The 21,694-nt window shown below is 39.3% G+C and overlaps 1 protein-coding gene and 1 long non-coding RNA gene across 51 annotated transcripts in view; one reads left to right on the forward strand and one right to left on the reverse strand.

The window, feature by feature from the left end:
• SOX6 (SRY-box transcription factor 6) overlaps positions 1 to 20,987 on the forward strand; it is a 614,027-nt gene extending 593,040 nt beyond the window's left edge. For 33 of the 50 annotated variants that reach the window (XM_021085331.2, XM_085011890.1, XM_085011902.1 and 30 more), the window contains 3 exons: positions 3,993 to 4,226; positions 6,764 to 6,980; positions 15,793 to 20,987. In XM_021085331.2, coding sequence (XP_020940990.1) covers positions 3,993 to 4,226; positions 6,764 to 6,980; positions 15,793 to 16,096 — 755 coding nt within the window. In that variant the 3' untranslated portion in view covers positions 16,097 to 20,987. The remainder of the gene's footprint in view (positions 1 to 3,992; positions 4,227 to 6,763; positions 6,981 to 15,792) is intronic. The other 17 variants (XM_085011903.1, XM_021085356.2, XM_085011924.1 and 14 more) reach the window with 1 other exon arrangement.
• Positions 13,837 to 20,654, reverse strand: LOC146405361 (uncharacterized). The gene is made up of 2 exons (XR_014837242.1): positions 14,993 to 20,654; positions 13,837 to 14,908 (listed from the first exon to the last, which is right to left on the reverse strand). It is a non-coding gene; the product is annotated as an uncharacterized LOC146405361 (long non-coding RNA).
• Positions 20,988 to 21,694: the final 707 nt, after the last annotated feature.

A 21,694-nucleotide genomic window follows, 5' to 3' on the forward strand; every position in this document is an offset into this window, starting at 1 on the left:
TTAAATCGCAGATTCCTAAGGAAGTCTTTGCTTTGGCAATTTCTATTTTTTCCCCTATAGACTATCTTTTTTCATCTAACTGAAAGTTTGCATTTATACAAGCTGTGTTATGAGAGATAAAGGATGAATTAACCAAACTAAGCCCCCTTGGGGAACTGGAGAGATGGAGAATTCCTGGAGTAAAGGGGACCAGTGCTTTCCCTCGCTACCTGGTGTGGTACTGTTGACCTGGCCTTTCTATAACTTTTTAGGAATGATATTATTGGTAACTAAAGACTCAGGTCAGCTGGAAAGCAGTAGTTTCCAAGTAGGTCTAGGCTTCTTTCAACTGTTTTCAATGAGAAGACATATTATGAACATTGAACTCACAAATGATTCTTTTGCTATAAAAGAATCTGCCACTTAGAATTATGTGCTATTCCCTAGGATAACTCTGGATTCTGACACAGAGCATTGGCTGTTTTAGAATGAAATGCTCCCCCCAACCCCTGCAACTTTTTTTTTTTTAACTTGATATTATTTTTGAAAATAAATAAGCAGTATAAAGTCACATTTGATATGTAGATTCTAAAATTAACTATAGCATAAAGTCAATATCAAGCTTCAAATAATTCAGACTAACAGCATACCTTTTGAAAATAGTTCCATAGTATTCTATAAAATTTTCCTGTTTAAAGGGGCTTTCATAATATATAATCTCCATTTTTAAATTTCTGAATTTATTTATACACATTTATACAGTCGTATGTATTTCTATTACTACAACAGGAATGCCCTAACTAGTTTGTTTCATGAAATGATATTTAGGGAAGTGAAGGAATACTTTCTAAATATTCTTTTGTGTTATGGCCTCTTTATATTTTCTTAAAATTCTGACTCTGATCAGATATCAGGTCCAGTTTAAAAGTTGTTTCAAACGTTGGTCTCTCTGGATAAATCTCTTCTGGCAAATCTTGGTTCATCAATACAACACTGCTCGTTTTAACTTGGAATGTCCCCATTTGTTTTTCAGTTGACTTTCCTTGAGAGAGAGGAAGAGACAAGAAAAAAAAGATGTGTACACACCCTGGGCTTTTCTTTTTCCCTTTCCTTCACTCACAATTTTATATTATGTACTACGCTTGAATTTTTCAATTTCTGGGAGAATTTCTTATGAGACTAGAGATACACTGTGTGGTTAATTCAGTGTCAGTGTCGTGTAAATAACATGTACTATGGGAGGATAGGCAAGGTCAGTGCAGGAGAGTTAGTGGGGTGGGACCTGAACTCTCTTCCTTGAACAGGGTAGAATTCAGTAAGGTAGAAGTGAGTAGGAAAGATATGCTATGACTGCAGTGTGGAATGAGAGGGGGAGCCATTGACCTGTCTGGGAGAATCAATTGGTATGAAGTAGAAGAGCTACCAAAACCTGAGTCTAAACATCCACCATGATCAATTTGTAGGAGATTAAAACTTCCCATTTACCATGAGATACATCTTATATGTGAATAAATAAATGGAAACTGGCTATTTGGTTTTGCTAGAGGTGATGAAAAGCTATGACAGTAAAAGTAGATCTCCAACGTTAATCACCTGTGGCATAGTAGTTAACTTAGAATAATATTGAAATGTTTTTGCATCTGACATTCTCCACAAGCCTGTCTCCTTTTATGTGTATGCATGCAAGTATATAAATTGCTGAATCCATGTCAGTTGTAAAGTAATGGCACTGAGGGCATCATAAATTACCATGGTGATCCTCAGGAGAAGACACTGTCGTATCTGAATGAGTGTTTCACTTCCAGAGTAATGTATGCCTTCATCTGGCCCAGCAGTCAGCATATTGCCCTGTGTTGATGGATATTGTCAGCTGGAAGCTACACTACATTTCACTGCACAATAAACATGGCTGTCAAACCCATATAAAGTGAAATCAATTTATCCTGTATGGTCAGTGCATTTTAAATGAAATTAATGTACTGTGGGTATGGTGGCAAAAAGGTAGCGAATTAGTTATGCATCTTGGGATCTGAGACTTTTCATGTAAGGGATCATTCTGTCTAGTAGGCCTAAAAGAAAGGCTGTGTATAAAATATGTTACTTCCCCGGGTCTTCAGAAAGGGGCCTCTCTGCCCTTCTTCACGTTAGAAAAGAATTGACAACATTAGCCAATTCAGTCCTTTTATCCTGTCTTTTGTTTGCAATAAATGATGACCATATTTGCCAAATAATAGTGCACTTTAACGTTCTAATTTATTACTGGAACTGACACAAACAAATTTCTACTTAATCAAAGTGGCTGGAAATAGAGTAGAAGGGCAGAGATGGATTGGGTCATGTCGTTCCTGTATAATCACTCCACTGAGCTGAAAGAATTTATTTTTTCCAAAATGTAGAAATGTTGGTTTTAATGTATATTTTGCTTCTAAACTTTTAGGCGTAGTCTTTCCTGTTTATGCAGTAGAAGTCCTGGCTGAGGCCATCAGTCCAACTTTATGTTTAACTGTAGAGGTTCTCAATCTATATGGAGATATTTAGTAATTGCCACAAGTAAAGCACACATCAGCGAGTCATGCTAGAATGGTGCATGAAAACAAGGAAGAACTGGGTTCATTCATTCATTCACTTATTCAGCTGCTCATTAATTGAATGCATTTTACTAATTGAAATTCTATATACCACATGCATCATTGGAATTTAGGGATGCAGCAGTGAAGGAGAGCCAGTTTCTGCCATATCCTCAAGGAACTTTCAATGTAATATGTTACTATGGTCACTTCTTTGGAAACTATAAAATATAAGGAATTTAGACATGGTTTCATAGGGGATATTAAAGAACTACTCTTAAACAGCAGAAAAATACATCAGAACCCTTGAAATGACTGCCTTTTAGTCTGCTAGTTTTGCATATGAATTGAAAACTGAACATCAAGCCTATATTTAATAAGTATTTATTATCTACTATTATTATGGAAAATCTTGGGGCTATATGAATGAGTACAACACTAACTTTAGGGGTCTCATATTCCCAGGGATGGAGTAGCAATATTAAAGAGAGGTAGTCACATGAAGAAGTCATTTCTTTGGAGCCTGTAGTATAAGAGCAAGAGGAATGAATGCAGCCTGGAGAGCATCATTGCAAATGCTCTTCCTGAGGCCTGAATTACCCTTCCCATCTGTCTGTTTAGCCCTCCCCTATTCACGTGCTAATTCCTATTCATCATCCAAAACCCGGCTTAGAGGTCATCTCTCCTAGGAGGCACTAGCTCACCATCCCTGTTCCCTTTGGTCTGCTGGTTGTCCTGTTTACTTCAATATTAAAGCACTTAGCATACACTCTATTAGAATTGTCTGTTTGGGGTCTGTCTCCTCCCTGAACTGTGAGCTCCTTTAAAAGCAGGTGCTGCTTTATTCACTTTTGTATACCTAGCACCTGGCATAAAGCCGAACCCATAGTAATTGCTTAGTTAATAGTATTCATTGAAATAATTAATTCATGAAACACCCCACGTTTGAATAGGCCGTAATGGATGAGTGGGATTTAGCATGAAGAAGTAGAAGGGACTTCCAGGTATGAGGTAAGCAGTGGCCAAGGCACAGTATTGTGAAAGAGAATTCTATTTAAGATAAGAGAGTTTGAAGTGGCCGCAATGTTTGGAAAATGAGGCCAGAATGATAGGTAAAGCTTTGTTTTTTTGAAGGGAGAAATCACAGTAGGAAAGGTTATCATAAAATAATGCTGGTCATCGCTTTATTGTCACCTGGAATTGATTGCAGTAAAAATGTACTATGTATATAGAAGATGCAAGATTAACTCTGCCCAGTGTGTCTTTGAAGTCTGCCTCAGAAGAGCCTATAGAATTGTCTCAGAAATTGTCTTCTGCATCCAAGCATTCACTTAAAAAGAAGAGAAGGGCCTAGGGAGAACAGCTGAACCAGGTGGCAAGCCATGTAACATTATCCAGATAGTAATGCTTTGCACTCATCTTATTCTTCCTGCCCTGACATTACAGGAAGTAAAGCAATGAATGGCTCTGCAGCTAAACTACAGCAGTATTATTGTTGGCCAACAGGAGGTGCCACTGTGGCTGAAGCACGAGTCTACAGGGATGCCCGTGGGAGGGCCAGCAGCGAGCCACACATCAAGCGACCAATGAATGCATTCATGGTTTGGGCGAAGGATGAGAGGAGGAAAATCCTTCAGGCCTTTCCTGACATGCATAACTCCAACATTAGCAAAATCTTAGGTGAGTGCAGCCTCTGACGCCAGTCTTCTACCCCTCCAGTGGAAAGAAGGAGCCTCCTTGGACACCTAAGGGAGGCTGTGGTTTGTGGAAATTAGGTGTAGCTCAGCAAGCTGCCCCAGGATACTGTCGTCATCTCTGCATCCCTCAGCCCGCACTGTAGCATTCACGCTCAGGAGCTGGTACATCCACCACGTGTCAGGGCAGAACTTGATGAAAAACTTATTTCAGAGACAAAACTATTTATTATATGTGTTAATAGGGCAATTCTGAGAGGTCCCTGCTAAGGAAGAATCATGGAGACAAGCTTTGCCTCCTTTCCTTATTTCAGGCTTCTAAAATTTGTTCCGTTGCTGTGAAATCCTGGAAACACTCATAGTCCCTGCACCCTACGGCTTTAGTCTTCTTGGGTTCATATGTCCCTCTGAAAGAACGCACCGAGGACTAGGGGGGAGCCCCCAAACAGTGTGAAATTTATGGAGTGTAGAACAGTGCCTCTAATGATAACTTGAAAACTTGTAAAATAAAACTACATTTACTTTAATAAGATATGACTCGTTCAAATTTCATAGCAGTGAGTTGAACACATCGACCACAGGGCAGAGGCCCATTTTGTGGTAAATTGCCAGAGTGATTCTCCCGTTTCTCCAGATTAAACTCAAGCCTTGTCCTATTAGTGTAAAGCTTGCCTAGTGCAGATTATACAGTTTGGAATTATTGTGCTCAACATATTGAACATATTTTATTCAACATGCAGCATTACAGTCAACATGTTTCCTCTTTAAAAAGAAAAAACACAGAAGGCACTGTTCTATTTAAGCTGTCATGATGTGACAAAATCTCAAAGGGAGCCGTTTAAGAAGCTGAAAAACATTAGAGACTTAAACTGTGGTTTTCATTTTTTAAATGTTTTGTTCAAAAGCAATAAATATTTAACCTGAGTAAATATCAGTGATCTGGACATACACAAATATCCATGTTTTGTCACTGGATAAATAATTTAACTTGATTCTGAGACCTTTTGAGACAGTGACCTCAAAGAAAATTTAAAACATACATAAGATAAAATAGTGATGAAATGTTAAAATACAAGTTTTTTTTTTTTTTCTTTTTGACTTTTGAATTTGAGGGTGGATGCTAAATGTCATTACAATCAAGTAGAATTTTATTTTTAGAGTTTCAGAGCTATACATAGGGGTATTCTTCTTATACATTTAAATACCCTTCAAACAGGGGATATGGTATCTTTTTTCCTAATTAAGAGACATTCAAAAGGAAATCATTGTTTCTCTCTTCCTAAATTTTGATATCTAACTTTTAAATTTTCCTGTCCTTTTTTTTTTTTTTTTTTTTTTTTGGTCATTTTAGTAGCAGTATGAGTAAGCTCTCTCAAATGTGCACAGAACCTCTCTGTTTCTGTTTCTACTTTGGCAGCTGTGGGGAATCTATACTACTGGTGTGTATTCTGTGAAAAAAATTAAGAGTATAGTAAGTGTATTCATTAAAATGTAAACTTTTAAGCACACGCATTTCAAGAGCACCAAAAATGCTGTTCACTAGAGCCTTAAGCTGCTGGGAGCCAGCGGAACACAGAGAAGCCTGTCTGCATAGACTTCCTACACAACTTCTGCACAACAATCAGGAAAGAACAGGAATGGATGTGCTATTAAAACAGACCAGGATATTGCTGGCTACAGAGAATATTTGTACAACTTTTCCATTTGTTTATGTATGAAAAATCTCCACTGAAGAATAGCTAACATCCAGTCAGCACAGCTGTTACCGCTTTATTCACCAGCGAGACACAAAAATGCAATTTGATACACGTAAAAAAACACATCCCTTCTTCGTCAAGTGTTTAGATAATTTTTTATAAACAATATTAGAGAAGTGAATACTTTTCCTTCTTCCTGTGTAAACCGTATTAAAAATTTTTGTACTTTCATTGGTACGGCTTTGAAGGAATGTTTATAGTACTTGAAAACGGTGTATATAATTCCAACTGTACCTTCCGGTTCTAGAGCTACAACTTTTTAAGTAGAATTTAGGCTTTTTAATTACCCCGGGCCAGGGGAGGCAGGGTGCACCTTAGGTTTTTATATATGAAAGAGGGTATCAACATCTGCTGACATCTTATCAAAGGATAGTGACACTAAAGATACTGGGAGTATGGGAGATATTCCACCTATACTCAAAAGGATGGTTAGAAAGTTTAGGCTTTTAACCCTCTTGAGAAAGGTAGGCAGGTGGGTGGGGGAAGACTGTGGTGTGGGAGATGATCATGAAGCAGCAGATACATGGTTTAAAACAATACACTTATTGTAGCCACAGCTTTAAATTATCGAGAGGAAGGAATATAATAAACGTATCACATCCAAATTATTCTAGTGTCTAAAACACTAGTTGTAAGGCTCAGTCACTGGTTTTAAGAGGAGCTACTCAGATCACAGGCGAGTGAAATGGTGGAGAGGTCTAGCTAACATTTGCCAGGAGCGTCTTGCCTTGACCCCTTGAGTATTTAGGGTAATTTTTATGTCTAGGATCTCGCTGGAAATCCATGTCCAACCAAGAGAAGCAACCTTATTATGAAGAGCAGGCCCGGCTAAGCAAGATCCACTTAGAGAAGTACCCGAACTATAAATACAAACCTCGACCGAAGCGCACCTGCATTGTTGACGGCAAAAAGCTCCGGATTGGGGAGTATAAGCAACTGATGAGGTCTCGGAGACAGGAGATGAGGCAGTTCTTTACTGTGGGGTAAGTGCTCCTGCCTGTAGCCACCTGGGCTTTCCCTTCCCAGGAAGAAACCACAGGTCGGCTGTGGGGCGGTGTGTTTGAGAAGGAAACTAGGGAAGGGAGGAGGCGGTGACCTACCCAAGGGGCCTGTCACAAGCACACACACCTTGCAGCATGGCTCCTGCTCAGATCAAAACAAACTGATCCCAACTGATCACCCCTTTCATTGTCTCCCAAACTATTGTGAGACGTTCTGTGCCCACACACAAAGTTTCTGGTAGTTTATTTAAGCAGGCGCACAAGGAGGGAAAAAAAACTAAACTTAAGAAATCCCCAGAAGCTTTCCAGCTTCTCTGGGTGGTGCTTCTGACTCTAATCACAATAGTCTGCTTTTGTTGTGGGATCGACCACAAGATAATTGGCCTTGACATTGGTTAGAGGACCTCATTTTTGGCACAAGATCCAGAACTCCTGTTGCAGTAAATTATTCTGTGGTAGAAGCAGTAACAATGTGGATTTTCTTGCTTAAATCAGAAACTAGACATGTTTTTGATATCTTCAAGTCTGATTTCATGTCATTTTGTTTAAAAATTAGGTAATAGATTTCTGGTATAAATTTCGACTTGGCTGACTGACTGTCTGCATTCAAAAGCAGCCTCTTGTAACCACAGTAGTCAGGATAAGTGGGGACGCAGATGCCTATAGGTTCCAGCACATCCAGACCTGGAAGCACAGGGGTGCGGCAAACCAGAGGGCCACTCTGGTGGCACCAGCCTGAGGCCGCTGGAATCAGACGAAGAGACATTTGGGAAAGGGCTTGAGACAGAAAGTGAAGGAAATAAGAAGGAAGCTGTGTTCACTGCTAACTGGAAGGGGAATTGAGGAGCTGAGCTATGCCAGGGAGGTAAGAAAGCGTTCCTTAGAAGTAAAGAAAGGGGATACTTAAAAGAAGGAGTAAAGAGCTATTATTTCAGGGACACTCAAAAACATAGCCTTATGGAACAAAAAGTTGGTTTCAGAAGCATGTTTTAAAAACATAAAACTAATTTGGAAAAGTAAATAGAATTCAGGAAAAAAAATAGGCCAATGAAAGCACTCTGGGTCACAAATGTACAATAAATGGATTGTTGCAGGCAGGAGCATGGGCTTTAGTGTTTGACCACTTGAGTTTCAGACGCAGACTGTGCTGCCTACTTGGGCAAGTATGTAACTTTTCTAAGCTTCTGTTTTCTCATGTGTGAAGTAAAATGAATAATTGTACCTATCTCATATGGTTATTGAGAAGATTCAGTAAGGCGGTGGGTGCTTCTAAAAGTACTTGATATAATGCTTAGAATAATACCAATGAAGGTGAATTCCTTTCATTATTATTACTGTAAATATGGATTTACTATCACAGTAAAACTGTATTTTATATCACACTAGATAATGAATTTCCTTTCCAGTATGGCAAAATCTTTTTGAGGTAAAGAGAAGCTTACACCACTTTGTTATTTGAGGATCCCCATATATTAATGTTCCAAAATTGGATATTAAATTCTTCTGTTATAAATGTTTGCATTTTTAAAAGCAATGCTTTTAACACCATAAATACAGTGTAATATAACTGGGCTATTCACATGCTAATTAGAAGATTTATTGAATATACTAAATCACAGTGCACTTTTAGGAGGTATAGTTGTAGGCAACAAAATACAAAATCCAAGACTGTGTAATGTCTTCTTTTAATCCTGTTGGCATATCTCTGAGAATGTATATAATCTCCTTTGAACAGAAAATCAGCAGTTTAAATTTGAGTCTTTTGTAATTCCCACCCTTCTCTGCAGTCATGTCCCCTGTGCTGCATCATGTGTCTCTTTTGCCATATTCTGGCAGCTTGTCAAAGGTACCATTTTAGTTCTCTGATATGATCTGAAAATATGAGATGCAGTAATCCTGATTACTTTAGTCCCCCTTACCCATGTTACCAAATTGATAACAGCTCTGGACCAAAATGCCTCAACACATAGCAATGCATGTAAAATGAAACTCTAGAACAGCACAGTAGAGTTGACCCCTTATTGAATCCCTACTATATATGAGGTGTTTTAGGTATACAAACTACATAATCCTCTAAGTAAGATAAAGAAATCAAGAGGTCCCATGGCTGCTGAAAGGCAAGAAAGAGCAAGGGATGAAATCAAGTCTCTGCCCCTGTCATGCCAAATGACTGAGGAATTGCCCTTACCACCTTGCTGCAAAAGCTGCCTCATAGTCCTATTCTGCTGTCATGAGTATGGCTGTGCCATTTGAGGAAGAGCGCCTAGAACCTAGAGAAAGTAAGGTCTTTTGTTATGGTATACAGTGGCATAAAATGAGCTTCACAATGTAGAGACTAAGGATCCCGGTGGTGTAGAAGGTCCTTTATGGAAGGCTCATTTTCGACTGTGGAGTAGGGCTACAGATGTGCAGGCAAGGGCCGGGATGTTTCCTCTTTAATTTTCAATGTTGAGTATTTTTCTCTGCCCAGTTTTGATAGTAGTTGCTACATAAAGCCAGGTATTATTTCCACTTAAGGATTTATATTCTCTTTTAGGTAGTTACATTGGATAGATTATTAACTCCTTGGAATTCATCTTTGAAAACTGATCTTCATTAGATGCGAGGTTATTATAAGAGGGAAAAACCAGAAATTCAAAGATTGCTATTGACTTCTTGGTGAAATGGGGGTGAGATCAATTTTTATAGCTGATTTTGAAAAGACAAGCATAACTTTCAAGGCAATAAAATTACATATATTGTTCAACATTGTCATGCATTTTACTAATGATACAACTGGAAGTTTAGTGAATTAGTTTTTTTTTTTTTTTTTACTTAGCTATTATGACATGTATTTATCAATATATGAAATAGAGCAAGGTTGTTCTAACCTTGGATTTAACCCCTTCAATTGATAGGTTAACTATCAGAGTTTTGCAGTAATCATGACAGGATTACTATTTTTGTTTGTTTGTTCTTTTGCCTTTTCTAGGGCCGTTCCCTCGGCATATGGAGGTTCCCAGGCTAGGGGTCCAATCGAAGCTGTAGCCCCTGGCCTACACCAAGGCCACAGCAATGCCAGATCCGAGCCGCATCTGCAACCTACACCACAGCTCACGGCAATGCTGGATCCTTAACCACTGAGCAAGGCTAGGGATCAAACCCGCAACCTCATGGTTCCTAGTCGGATTCATTAACCACTGAGCCATGATGGGAACTCCATGACAGGATTACTATTAATGTTAAAATGATCCTTGACAGGGTATATGTAGCTACAACATTGTCTTTCCCAAAGAATTGTGGCCAAATGAAATGTAATTCCAGTTTATTTGATGCTTATTCAATAATTTACCTGTGAGCTAATAGAGAATCATACCGATACTATGAAATATTAAAATTGGGGCTACTTTTTGAGTAACAGTAATGGTAAATTATTGAATACTTAACATATGCTGAGGGAATAATACAGATTATTGCAAATACAACTTATAAGATAGATATTGTCATTCTCACAATGAGGTTGGAAAATCTAATACTCAAAGATGTTAAATAATTTGTCCAAGGCCACACAGCTAGGAAATTGCACAGCTGAGATTTAAACCAGGCTTATGTGAAACAAATGTCCTTTTCACCATTACACATACTTCTCATTTAGAGCCTACAAATTGTTTATAGGCTGTGTAGTGTAGTGATTAAGAATATCAATTCTGGGAGTTCCCATCATGACTCAGTGGAAACAAATCTGACTAGTATCCATGAGAACGCAGGTTTGATCCCTTGCCTTAGCTCAGTGGGTTAAGGATCTGGCGTTGCGTGAGCTGTAGTGTAGGTCGCAGATGAGGCTCGGATCCTGCATTGCTGTGGCTGTGGGGTAGGCCGCCAGCTAGAGTTCTGATTCGACTCCTAGCCTGGGAATTTCCTTATGCCATGGGTGTGGCCCTAAAAAGACCAATAATAATAATAATAATAATAATATGTTCTGGACCCAGATTGTTTTGGCTCAAATACTAGATCTGCTTCTTCCTGGTTCTAGGAACTAGTGCATAACAATCCTTATTCCTCTGAACTCTCTCCTTGTCCTCTGGAAACTTATTTATACTCTCTGTACCTCAGTTTCCTCATATGCAGAATGAGGATGAAAGTACAGCATTAGACCCTTCTGAAGACTGAATAACTTAATATATCTAAAATGCTTGGAACAATGTCTGGCACATAGTAAGTCCCAAATTAGAGCAAATATTATTATTTTAGAGAAATAATGCTGTTAGGTATGTATTTCATATTATAAAGAATTATGGGAATTCCCGTATGGGGCTCAGTGGTAACGAACCCAACCAGTATCCATGAGGACATGGATTCGCTCCATGGGTTAAAGGATCCGACGTTGCTGTGAGCTGTGGCATAAGCCAGCAACTAAAGCTCCTATTCAACCCCTAGCCTGGGAACTTCCATATGCTGGGGGTGTGGCCCCCCCCCCAAAAAAATGAAAAATAAAAAGAATTATGTTCCAGTTCATTATGGTATACGTGATTTGAACATTTTCCATTTTGATCTTAAAGATGTTGAATCAAATCTATGATACTTATACATTTAATTGGTTAGCATAGACTAGACATACTATTTTTAGTATTACCCTCCCGTAGAGAAAGCCAGGTTAGAATCTCTAATAGGTAGTGTAAAAAGATTTGCAGTTTGTAGGTGTATCTCCTAATGAAACAGACTTCATTGCCTTCATTTATAGATACTGTAAAGGTCTGAAGGATCAACGAACAGGGGTTTAACCACATAAATAAACAATTTCACCGCAATCGGCAAAGCCAGCCCATACTCCCCAAAAGTCCTTGTGATTTGGAAACTGAGCAACATTGCTGGACTCCATTGGGGTCAACTCAGATGTTTTACTGGGCTGGGAGGGAGGGTTCTTAGCCATATCTACTCATTTCAGCTGCACAGGTATACTTTTACATACATCTGCAACTTTTGACTCGATGTGCGCATTCATTATTTGTAAAGCCCAATACATGCCAATTCCTATTTGTGAAATCTGCAGTGTTTGAATTCTGACTTTGCAGTTGATCTGTAAAGGAAGGAAACATGCTTTTTAGGAAAGTAATTTCCAAGAGACAAAGCTTTAGCCTGCTGGCTGGATTTTCTATTTTGTTAATTGATTAGTCAGTCAATTGGTGAGGGCCTATTTGAAACCAGCTGCATGCCTAGCACTGTAGTAAATTAATATAGTATATGAGGCATTAATTCTGTGCGCAGTGAGCTTTCAGAGAATGTTATAGTTCAAGAAGCTAGACACACACATGAATAGGTTTGCAAATAATAGTCTTTTATACATACACATACACATAGGCACAAACAGAATACATTGCAGAATGCTACACATAATGTGTAATGATGTACTCATTTTGATTATATAGACAATAGTAAGTAAAGCTCAGGGGAAGGGAGATTCCTATGCATTAAGGGCCAACCATAGACCATGCTTGAGGAAGGGGACTTGAGGTTCGGGTAGGTTCAGGCTGATGGAAAGTACAGGCAAAGATTCCTGTTTTGGTCTTGAAGGAGAGCATGAACACATGGGGGAAATGTGAAAATATTCAACAAAATAAAAGAAGCTAGCTCAGGAATTTTCCCTGGCAGAAGGGAAAAGTAAGATATGGAGGGTGGAACAATATTTTGGAAACCCTTGAAAGCCAGGGTTCTTCAACTATAATCAGTTCTGCTCACTTAATCTTTTCAGTCTCTTTTTATGCTGATAATGACAATGTGGTAGGAAGACCAGCATGACATTTAGCTTATGGTTTTGCATCCACAGAATCAGTGGTAACTTACAAGGGGCTTCAGAAGTCATATCCTTTAAGCAGCCAGCCATTGTAGGAGTCAGAAGATCTGAAAGGTCATGAGAGAAACAGGTATATGGGAGAGTAATCAGGAGTTCAGTTCTGCACCTTTAAGGTTGAGATGGTGTTTTGACATCTAAACCAGATAAGAAGGTGTGTGTGTGTGTGTGTGCGTGTGTGTGTGTGTGTGTGTGTGTGCGTCTGTGTCTGTGTGTGTCTGTGTGTGTGTGTACATGACATCTTTGAGGAATGAAGAGGAATAACCAGGCAGGAAGTAGATGGGGGGTGGGTGTCAGTGGGTGACACAGTCTGCTATCTCTCCACCAGCCAGTAGTAGGCTTTTGAATATTTCATGTGCCTCACTTCAGAAAGTAAGCTGTTACAGATATTTTGTTTGTTGTCTGTGTATTACCAAGTTAATGTCCACATACTGTTAAATATGTGAAGCTCATTTTAAAAGAGTTGGATTCTGTTTCAGGTTGAGTATTTTTCTGATAGTGTGAGCTTGCCTGTCTCACCCCAGTTTTGACATCCAGAAGAGAATTGTGAAAAAAAGGAAGGGTTCAACTCCTGGGGATGGGTGTGGCCTTGTGGAACTCTCTGAACCTTATCAGTTACTTCATTTGTGAAATAGGGGCAATAATATTTACCTCTGACTTATAGTTAGGATTAAAGAAAATAATGTGAAAACATCTAAGCATTCCCCTTGGCATGTATTAAGAGCTCAATTCAAATTTATTTAATAAGTATATTGATTTTAAAATGCTGTAAAAAATGGCCATCTATTCTTTTTGAAAAGCAAATTCCTTCATGAAAATAAAGTGTACCATTTATAGTATGCACATGATATTATAGATTTTATATTATAGATTAGGTCACCAAATTAGGAAATCTCTAAAATGGGTTCATATTGCAGTGAAAGTTTTTATGCTATGCTCATTATGCAATGAAGGCAAAAACATTTTTATTGCAATTATCAAAATTCAGTAAAAAAATATAATGAGGCATTTATTGCCTTGGGTAGGTTAGCATGAAATTTAAATTTTGTTAATTTGCACAAAACTGTTTTTGGAATTTGGTTTAATGAAAGGGAAGTCAGTATTTTTTAAGCTATTTCCACACATAGATTTAGATTCCTCTGTCATCTTCTTTCAGGCAATCAAAAAAAAAAAAAAAAAAAACTCCATGAGCACCATAGAAAATGAATCAATATCAGGTGCTTAATATCAACTAGATACTTACAGGCTCTATAGAAATCAGGAAATTTTGTGGGTATAGTGAGCATAGTATATCCGTATACTGAATATCTGTAAAGGAAAGAGTGATTGAATTCAGGTCAGGTAAACCTAAGCTCATATCTACACTGTGCTGATTATTGAATGAAGGGCCTTAAGCAAGACCTCATTGTCTGCATCTGAAAACTGGGCATAGTAACACCTCATGGGGTTGCCATGTTAATTGAATGGGATAATATATATGAAAATATTTTATATATTATGTAAGTCAAAGGCTATGGTATCATTATTATGCCTCCCAGTGTTGAAAGATAGCATTATCAGCTATCCTGCAGTGTGGTTGTAGGCCATTTCTGCCATTTCTCCATCTGTCAGGCTGGAAGACATGCAGGTCTTTCTGAGAAATGATGCTCTTCGGGACAGGCCAAAGAATAGCTGGTAACTAAGCTACTTCTTCATGAATTCAGAGTATTTTCCTATTAGACTGAGGTAGATAGAAAGTTTCAGTCTAGAGGGTTAATAGAAATGGTTCATGTGATGGACTGACTTGAAGCCAAGGATTGAAAGATGGAAGGATCTTCCAGGACTTCCCTGACTGCAGCTTTTATAAGTGCACGGACACTGGGGCTCAGAAGGAGAGTTACAATGACATGTTGAAGTGAATTTAATGTCACCATCCATAAAGATTGAGAAACACTTGGTGACCGTTACATCTATGAGAATATTATTTTAGTCCTAGTCTTTAAGTGAGTTGGTAGGTCTTTCGTTCTTTCAACTAGTTATAATACCTCAAAGGGAACTGAGAGACAAATAACCATGTCTCCCTGCAGAGGGAGAGCCTTACATGCTTTGCTAAATCTGACTCTTTGGGATATACTGGATCCTTTCTCATTTCGGTATTTCCTTTGTACCGTTCTTACATCCAAGTGACCCTTCATACAGGGTCTGATAAGTTTATTTGAACTAGAGTGACATGATGATAGAATGATCTGGTGTAACCAAGCCTGGGCGCCCGCCAGGGTCTAGGATGAGGCAATGCGTGTTACTCTGTTAAGTGGCAGAGCTCTCGTTTTCACTCCTGACTCCTCCAACCTCAGCTCCAGCCCAGGGCCACAGGAGTAATGACATCCAAGATGATCCTTCCATAATTGGGAAAATAGAAGCTTCAGGGAGCTTCACTGCACGTCCAGCCGTGGAAATAAGTAGACATTGATATCAATACCAAATACATGCTTTGCTAAATCTGACTCTTTGGGATATACTGGATCCTTTCTCATTTCGGTATTTCCTTTGTACCGTTCTTACATCCAAGTGAAGATACAAGCCTGCTTAACAGTGTCATTATAGTATGTCTATTTACCAGCCTATTTTTTGAAACATTCTGGGAGATCTTAAAAAATTACCCCACGTGTAACTTTGTGGAATTCATTACAGTGTTTGTTCCAAATGTCAAGGGTTGAAGCTTTGCCACATTTGCCATGTTATAAGAACTTTACTTCCATGTCACAAAACCATTGATAAATTGCTCCACTGTATTGCTTAACCCCGACCACACAGCATCAGGGAGATTTGCAGGGCTCTTCCAGGAAACACCTTTTTCATATTCTGTCATTTGCTCGGAACTTCAAACAAAGCCCCTTTTTAGAATGTGTAGGGGAGTTCAGTGGCACAGATGAATATGTGCATATAGATATTTCCCTCTGCTTTATTTTATTTTTTAAATCTACACAGGCAACAGCCTCAGATTCCAATCACCACAGGAACAGGTGTTGTGTATCCTGGTGCTATTACTATGGCAACTACCACACCATCACCTCAGATGACATCTGACTGCTCTAGCACCTCCGCCAGCCCAGAGCCCAGCCTCCCGGTCATCCAGAGCACTTATGGTATGAAGACAGACAGCGGAAGCCTAGCTGGAAATGAAATGATCAATGGAGAGGATGAAATGGAAATGTATGACGACTATGAAGATGATCCCAAATCAGACTATAGCAGTGAAAATGAAGCCCCAGAAGCTGTCAGTGCCAACTGAGGAGTGTTTGTTTGCTGAATTAAAATACTCTGACATTTCACCTCCCCTCCCCCAACAAAAAAAAAGTTCTTAAAGAGCCCGCATGCATTTGTGGCTCCACAATTACATCAGCAGAATGGTCTTAATTGTTTCGTAAAGTGTGAGACAGATTAAGTTTTCCCGGATTTTTCATGAACTTGAGTTTTTTGTCGTTATTGTTATTGTTGTTGTTGTTTTTTAATTTAGGTGAAGACATATTAAATATGAGACACCAGGACTTGAAAACTTATCTCAACCCATAGCTGTCTTACAAGTCTTATATTTTTTGTCTTACTTTTTTTTTTTTTTCTTTTGGATGTTGATAAAGGTTTAAGTTACTGTTTTAGATGGGGTTAAACATTCTCACTCAGGTATGCTGTGCCGGCCTACAGGTTGTGAATGTGTTTTTATTCTGAATTATTTTAGAAAACAACTGAGAATTTCATATTGTGAAACAGAACAAGTCCACAGCGTGTGCAGCTGCATGTAGAGCATATTCAAAAGGCCTCGGAATTCCATTTTTTCCATGTGTAGAGTGAAACTTTGAATGTGCCAAACTTTTTCATCACTTTGAATCTTACTATTTTGAAAGTCTTAAAGGAGACACTGCAAAGTCTTAGACAATCTTTGGCATCTTAAAACAACATAGCAAACCACACTTTTTTTTTTCTTTCCAGAAAATGGTAAAGTACTCAGGAATCTGGAGACAAGATAGTGTAAGGAATGAACAAGGTTGCCACAGTGCATGTACCCAATTGTGTTTGCCTCTTGACGTGCCATCAGTGTGCGACGTGGTAGGACGTCCACACGCCAGAGCGATCACCACACCAGATACCGACATGGTGGTCTTCTCTGCCTGAGACCACCTCTCACTACATCCATTATCCCTTTGCCTTTAACCCTGACATTCAGTCTTAACACATTTTCTCTTAAATAATTTATTCATTCCAGAATGTCAAGGGTCCACTTACTATTTATTTTAAAAAAAATTGTTGGTGGCATTAATTTAATAATTCTTTTTTTTTTTCACCCTCCTTCCCCAAAGAACTTTTCAGCCCTTTTCACCTCCTTCTCCTGCTAGATACAAAAGATGTACATAGCAATCGTATGTCCCCAGAGCATCTGGAAACATTTCTGAAACAAGATACTACTAAATACCTGTATTGTTATTTTCGAACATCAGTGTATATATGGCTGCAGAGCTGTGTATTTGGATGCAGGTGCAGAGTCTTACACTTCAACAGGTATGCCCCTGAGGTTCACCGTGAGCTTGAATCTTTTGCCAGAATTCCCCCCGATTCACTTAAGCGACAAGTGGTAGGATCTGCATCAGTGGCGTTTCCCTTGAATGCCCTTCCGCAGCAAGGGTCAAGAGTGGTGACTGCCAGGCAGGAGAGTCCCACAGCTAGTCCTAAAGCCCGGAGCTGTGGGCCATGTAGGAGTCCACAGAGATGCTGTCATGGGCTGGCACCTTTACCCTGAACTGCCGTGTCTCATCCGGCACATCTAGGGATGTCTTTGCAAAATCCCCAGGGTGCAAAAAGCCACATGATAGCCTCCAAGTAAAGATAGAGGCAAGTAGTCTTGATACATCCAGAGAATGATAGAAAACCATAGGGAAGGAGAAGGAGGGGAAATACATTCCCTATATGGGATGTTCCTACTGTTAACTCTGGGGAACAGATCACTCCTGGAGCAGCAGACAAGTTCCTCTGGCTCACGCCCTCCATCTGTGGCTGCATGGGTGTCGTGCCTACGTGTGAACAAGATTAACTTCCCTTGTCACACAAGCATTTCTCTGGAGATGAGCTGTTGGGCAGGGAGGCAGTGAGGCTTCGTTCCCCATCTCCTAACCACAGGGGGCTCGGCCCTGCCATTTTGACTTTTCCCAAAACCAGGACTGATTGCCTATGGGGAGAAGGGAGGCAACAGGGGTCGGGGGGGGGCTCACCCAGAGTAATTCAATGAGAGAATGTCAGCGAAAGGGACAGTTCACCTCATGGGACAACCAGAATCTGATCACCAGGACATAGGAACGGCCCCATCAGATTTCTTGAGCCATTTTGTCACTTGGAAGAAAATAGTGTACCTTCATATTTATTTGCGTGCTCAAGGCCATACCTAATAGCAATAAATAGGTCTAGCCAAGACATTGTTGTCTCTGTCATTAGCTGGGAGTGCTCTCTATAAGCTGATTAAGGTACTGATAGGAATGTTTGGTTCTTAATATTGGTTGGGGATTGGAGCTTTGTTTTTGTACATTTATTCAAATGAGGAGGAGGTCATTTTTCTTAAAAAAAATGAGTATTTATTATTGTCTTACTGATTTCTTTTGATTATATACCTCTCCTCCTCAGTTCATGCTCGTGTTTGTTTTTGTTTTTTTTTTTTTTCCCTCTTTCTCTTTGACTCTTGCCTTTGCTCTTTCCCACTCCTCTTTTATTTTGTTGCATAGGTAGAGTGCTGTATGGCTAGTGTTGTATTGTATGTAATTAATTTTGCACAAAGGCAAACATTTAGAATAGTAGGTTAATTTTGTTTGTTTTTATGACCATGCCAAAATAATATTCTGGGCTGGTGGAGAACAAAGGACTGTTCTTTAGGACTGAAACTTGATTTTGCTTGTAATAAAAAAAAAAAAAGAAACAAACAAACAAACAAAAAAAGAAAACAAAAAAACCCCAACAAAAAACACACACACTCACATATGTTGTTTCGTAAGTGTTATAAGCACTGGATATAAATGGTATTTTTTATCACTTCTGACTAATGTGAAGCTGTTGTATGAAAACTACATGAACAAAAGTCATCTGTTTCGACTCGTGTGGGCTTGCCTCACAGTTGCCGGATTTGAGTCATTTTTATGTCTTGTTATTTCATTTATTTATGCAAAATACATGTGTGTATGAACACTTTGTTTTAGCTCCAGCTCTGCCCCAGTACTGGGGTTCAGTTACTTCTAGCCATGTTCTTAAAAACGAAAGGCTGTTCAGGAATGATCTGATTGTAAACGTCTCTTTCATTGGGTCAAACAGTGATGCTGTATTTGAATCTAAATTCTGCACATAAGCAGTTTATTCTATTTATTAGCCAAGTTTGGCTCTAAATATCCATGGAAATTAAGAATGACAATCATAGGGATCACTTCATTTTATTTTCAGTGGGGCTTAAACAAAGTTTTTATGACTTTACCATCTCATTTTAGATTTTTTTCTAATTGTGTAAATGTAACATAGAAATAGAATTTATTTTTGGTTCATGAATACTTAGTGAAATATAAGTTATGTATTCCCTTTTTGTTCTCTATCCATATATGTTGGTCCAGACTAGAAGTTGACAAGTCACTGTACCTCATGGGTAGTGAATTATCAGCCACAGTGAGAGAGCAGAGTCCCACCTGCAGCTGAAGCAGTAAAACCCTTCACTCGGGTTCTCATAGAGTGTAGAACCCACTGTCCACAGACTCAGACTTTCACTTTTTTTTTTTTTCTTATGGAAAGTTGATGAATTGAACATGGTGAATTTCCAGTACAGCCAGGAGAGCGTCAGTTTGCTTTGTGAATCCACATCAGTCTTGTAAGGTAGTGCTATGACCATTTAATAGCAAGAAGCATGAATGCTATTATAAAGGTGAAAATCTGCCTCTGAGATTGGCCATTGATAAAAGTCCCATCGTGCCAGTTGGGTTAAAGAATGTTAAGTGACTTCTTTTTCGGTGCTCCCGATTTCACACTATCTTCAAATACAGGTAAAAATGAGCTCCATTTTGCTAAAGAATTTGCAGGATTCTAAGTGAAGAGTTTTCACTTAGAAGAGGGGCACTGGCAGATAAACCTGCCCTAAAACAATAGACCATATGGAATAGGAAGGAAGGAAAGGAAGAAGGAAAGGAAGAAAAAGAAAGACAGAAAGAAAAAGAAAGAGAGAAAGAAAGAAAAGAAAGGAAAGAAAGAAAGGAGATAGAAAGGGAGAGGGAAAAAGTCAGTCTGTGTACAGGAGCAGCCAGCAGGCAGTTTCTCTAGTTCTTTGGCAGATGCGATGCAGTATCTTTTCCAGGAAGGTACGAAAGTTTGGTTGTTTTCACGTGTATTCAGCTCACCCTTTTAGGAGCACATCAGTTTGCTTCGTTTGGTATTTGATACTCCCCAGCCTTGTCCTCAGGCCTGATTTGATTTGCCAGGGTCCTGACACCAACTCTCAGGCCAAGTTCTAAATTCAGGTGTGGGCTCACAGTGCTATTGAGCTTGTCAAATTCTGGCCTCCCCTGAACATGAGCCCCACTGGAGCCTGGGGTGTTTGAAAAGGGTGTGATCACTCTAGGGCTGAAATTAAAGGCTTCTTTCTTTTCCTGATGAAGCCAGGCTGCTTCTCCAGAGCACACCCTCCCGAGCAGGGAGCACAAGCACTAGCTGAAAGCAGGGATTGTTTCAAGGAAGCCCATCGACCCCCGTAGGAAGGCAGCCTGGTCACTTGAACACCACAGCTGAGGCTGCTTCTCTCAATTTACTCATTTTGCAAAGCAGTGACCTCTGCTTACTCATTAGGGAAAAGAAAAAGCATCACTTAGTAGTTTTAAACCATATGAGAAGTCCTGTACCAAGTGCCAACGATTGCAAAGAATGCAGCTAGAGGAATGTATTGAAATTATTACTGGGTCTTCCTTTTTAATAAGAAAATGACAAAAATGGTTGCTGTAGCCTTGCCTGATTTTGTACGTTTGTCTAAGGACTGAGTTGGCACTTAAGCTCACTTCTCAAAGTATAATAATATTGTATGACCTCATTTGTCCTTTCACAAAAGCACTTGCATCATTTCCTTAAGTCATCTGCCCCCTGACATGTTTTCTTCCTTAATAAACAACTTCTCTCTGTTATTCCTGCCGATTTATGTTCTGTTTCTGATGCCATATGCTATTGAGTGTCACACTCTGCTAGTATGACCGAAATATTGATAGGCAAACACATTTCCTTTTCCTCCCCTCCCCGTCTTTTTCTTTGGGGACAGATTTCTTTCCAGAAGCTCGGAATGCTGGTACCTTTGGGGCAGGGCTAGAGGTGGGTGGGGGAGGGGGCAGAAAGGTAATGCTTAGCGCAGATGCTCTTCTAATCAGCATCCGTGGCCATATGAAAGCTTGAAGGCAACTCAGTGACATATCTTGCTCAGTAGTTTCTTATTCCTGAAGAACCACAAACCTAAAGTGAGGCCTCAGTGCTGGTGCTCTTGGAGTATGGGGAATGTGCAAATATTTAACTGTTTTGTCTGCTGCACATTGCAGATCTGCTCATGTGCATTCTCCGTTTGTCTTCCTTTGTCCTATGTGTTTTTGCTTTTCGGAAAGTGCAGTCTTTATTGTACCCTTCTCCGGCTTGTAGTGCATTAGAATGCCTAGCATTTATGTTCATTCATTATTGTATTTGCCATGTAAAATTTTTTATTACCTTAGACAAGCTTACAAGCTGTTACTACATAACTTATCTTACTGTAACTCTTTTATTTCCCGACATTGTAATTTGTTTGTGATGTATATTGTGAGATTGTATTCTATGTTAATTTAATCAGCACAATTCACTGACATGCTGG

The sequence above is a fragment of the Sus scrofa genome, chromosome 2 (genome assembly GCF_054392235.1).
Source record: "Sus scrofa isolate SSC_HxYL_T2T_F1_AM1 chromosome 2, Sscrofa_HxYL_maternal_Yorkshire_Landrace_v2.0, whole genome shotgun sequence".
NCBI lineage: Eukaryota > Metazoa > Chordata > Mammalia > Artiodactyla > Suidae > Sus > Sus scrofa.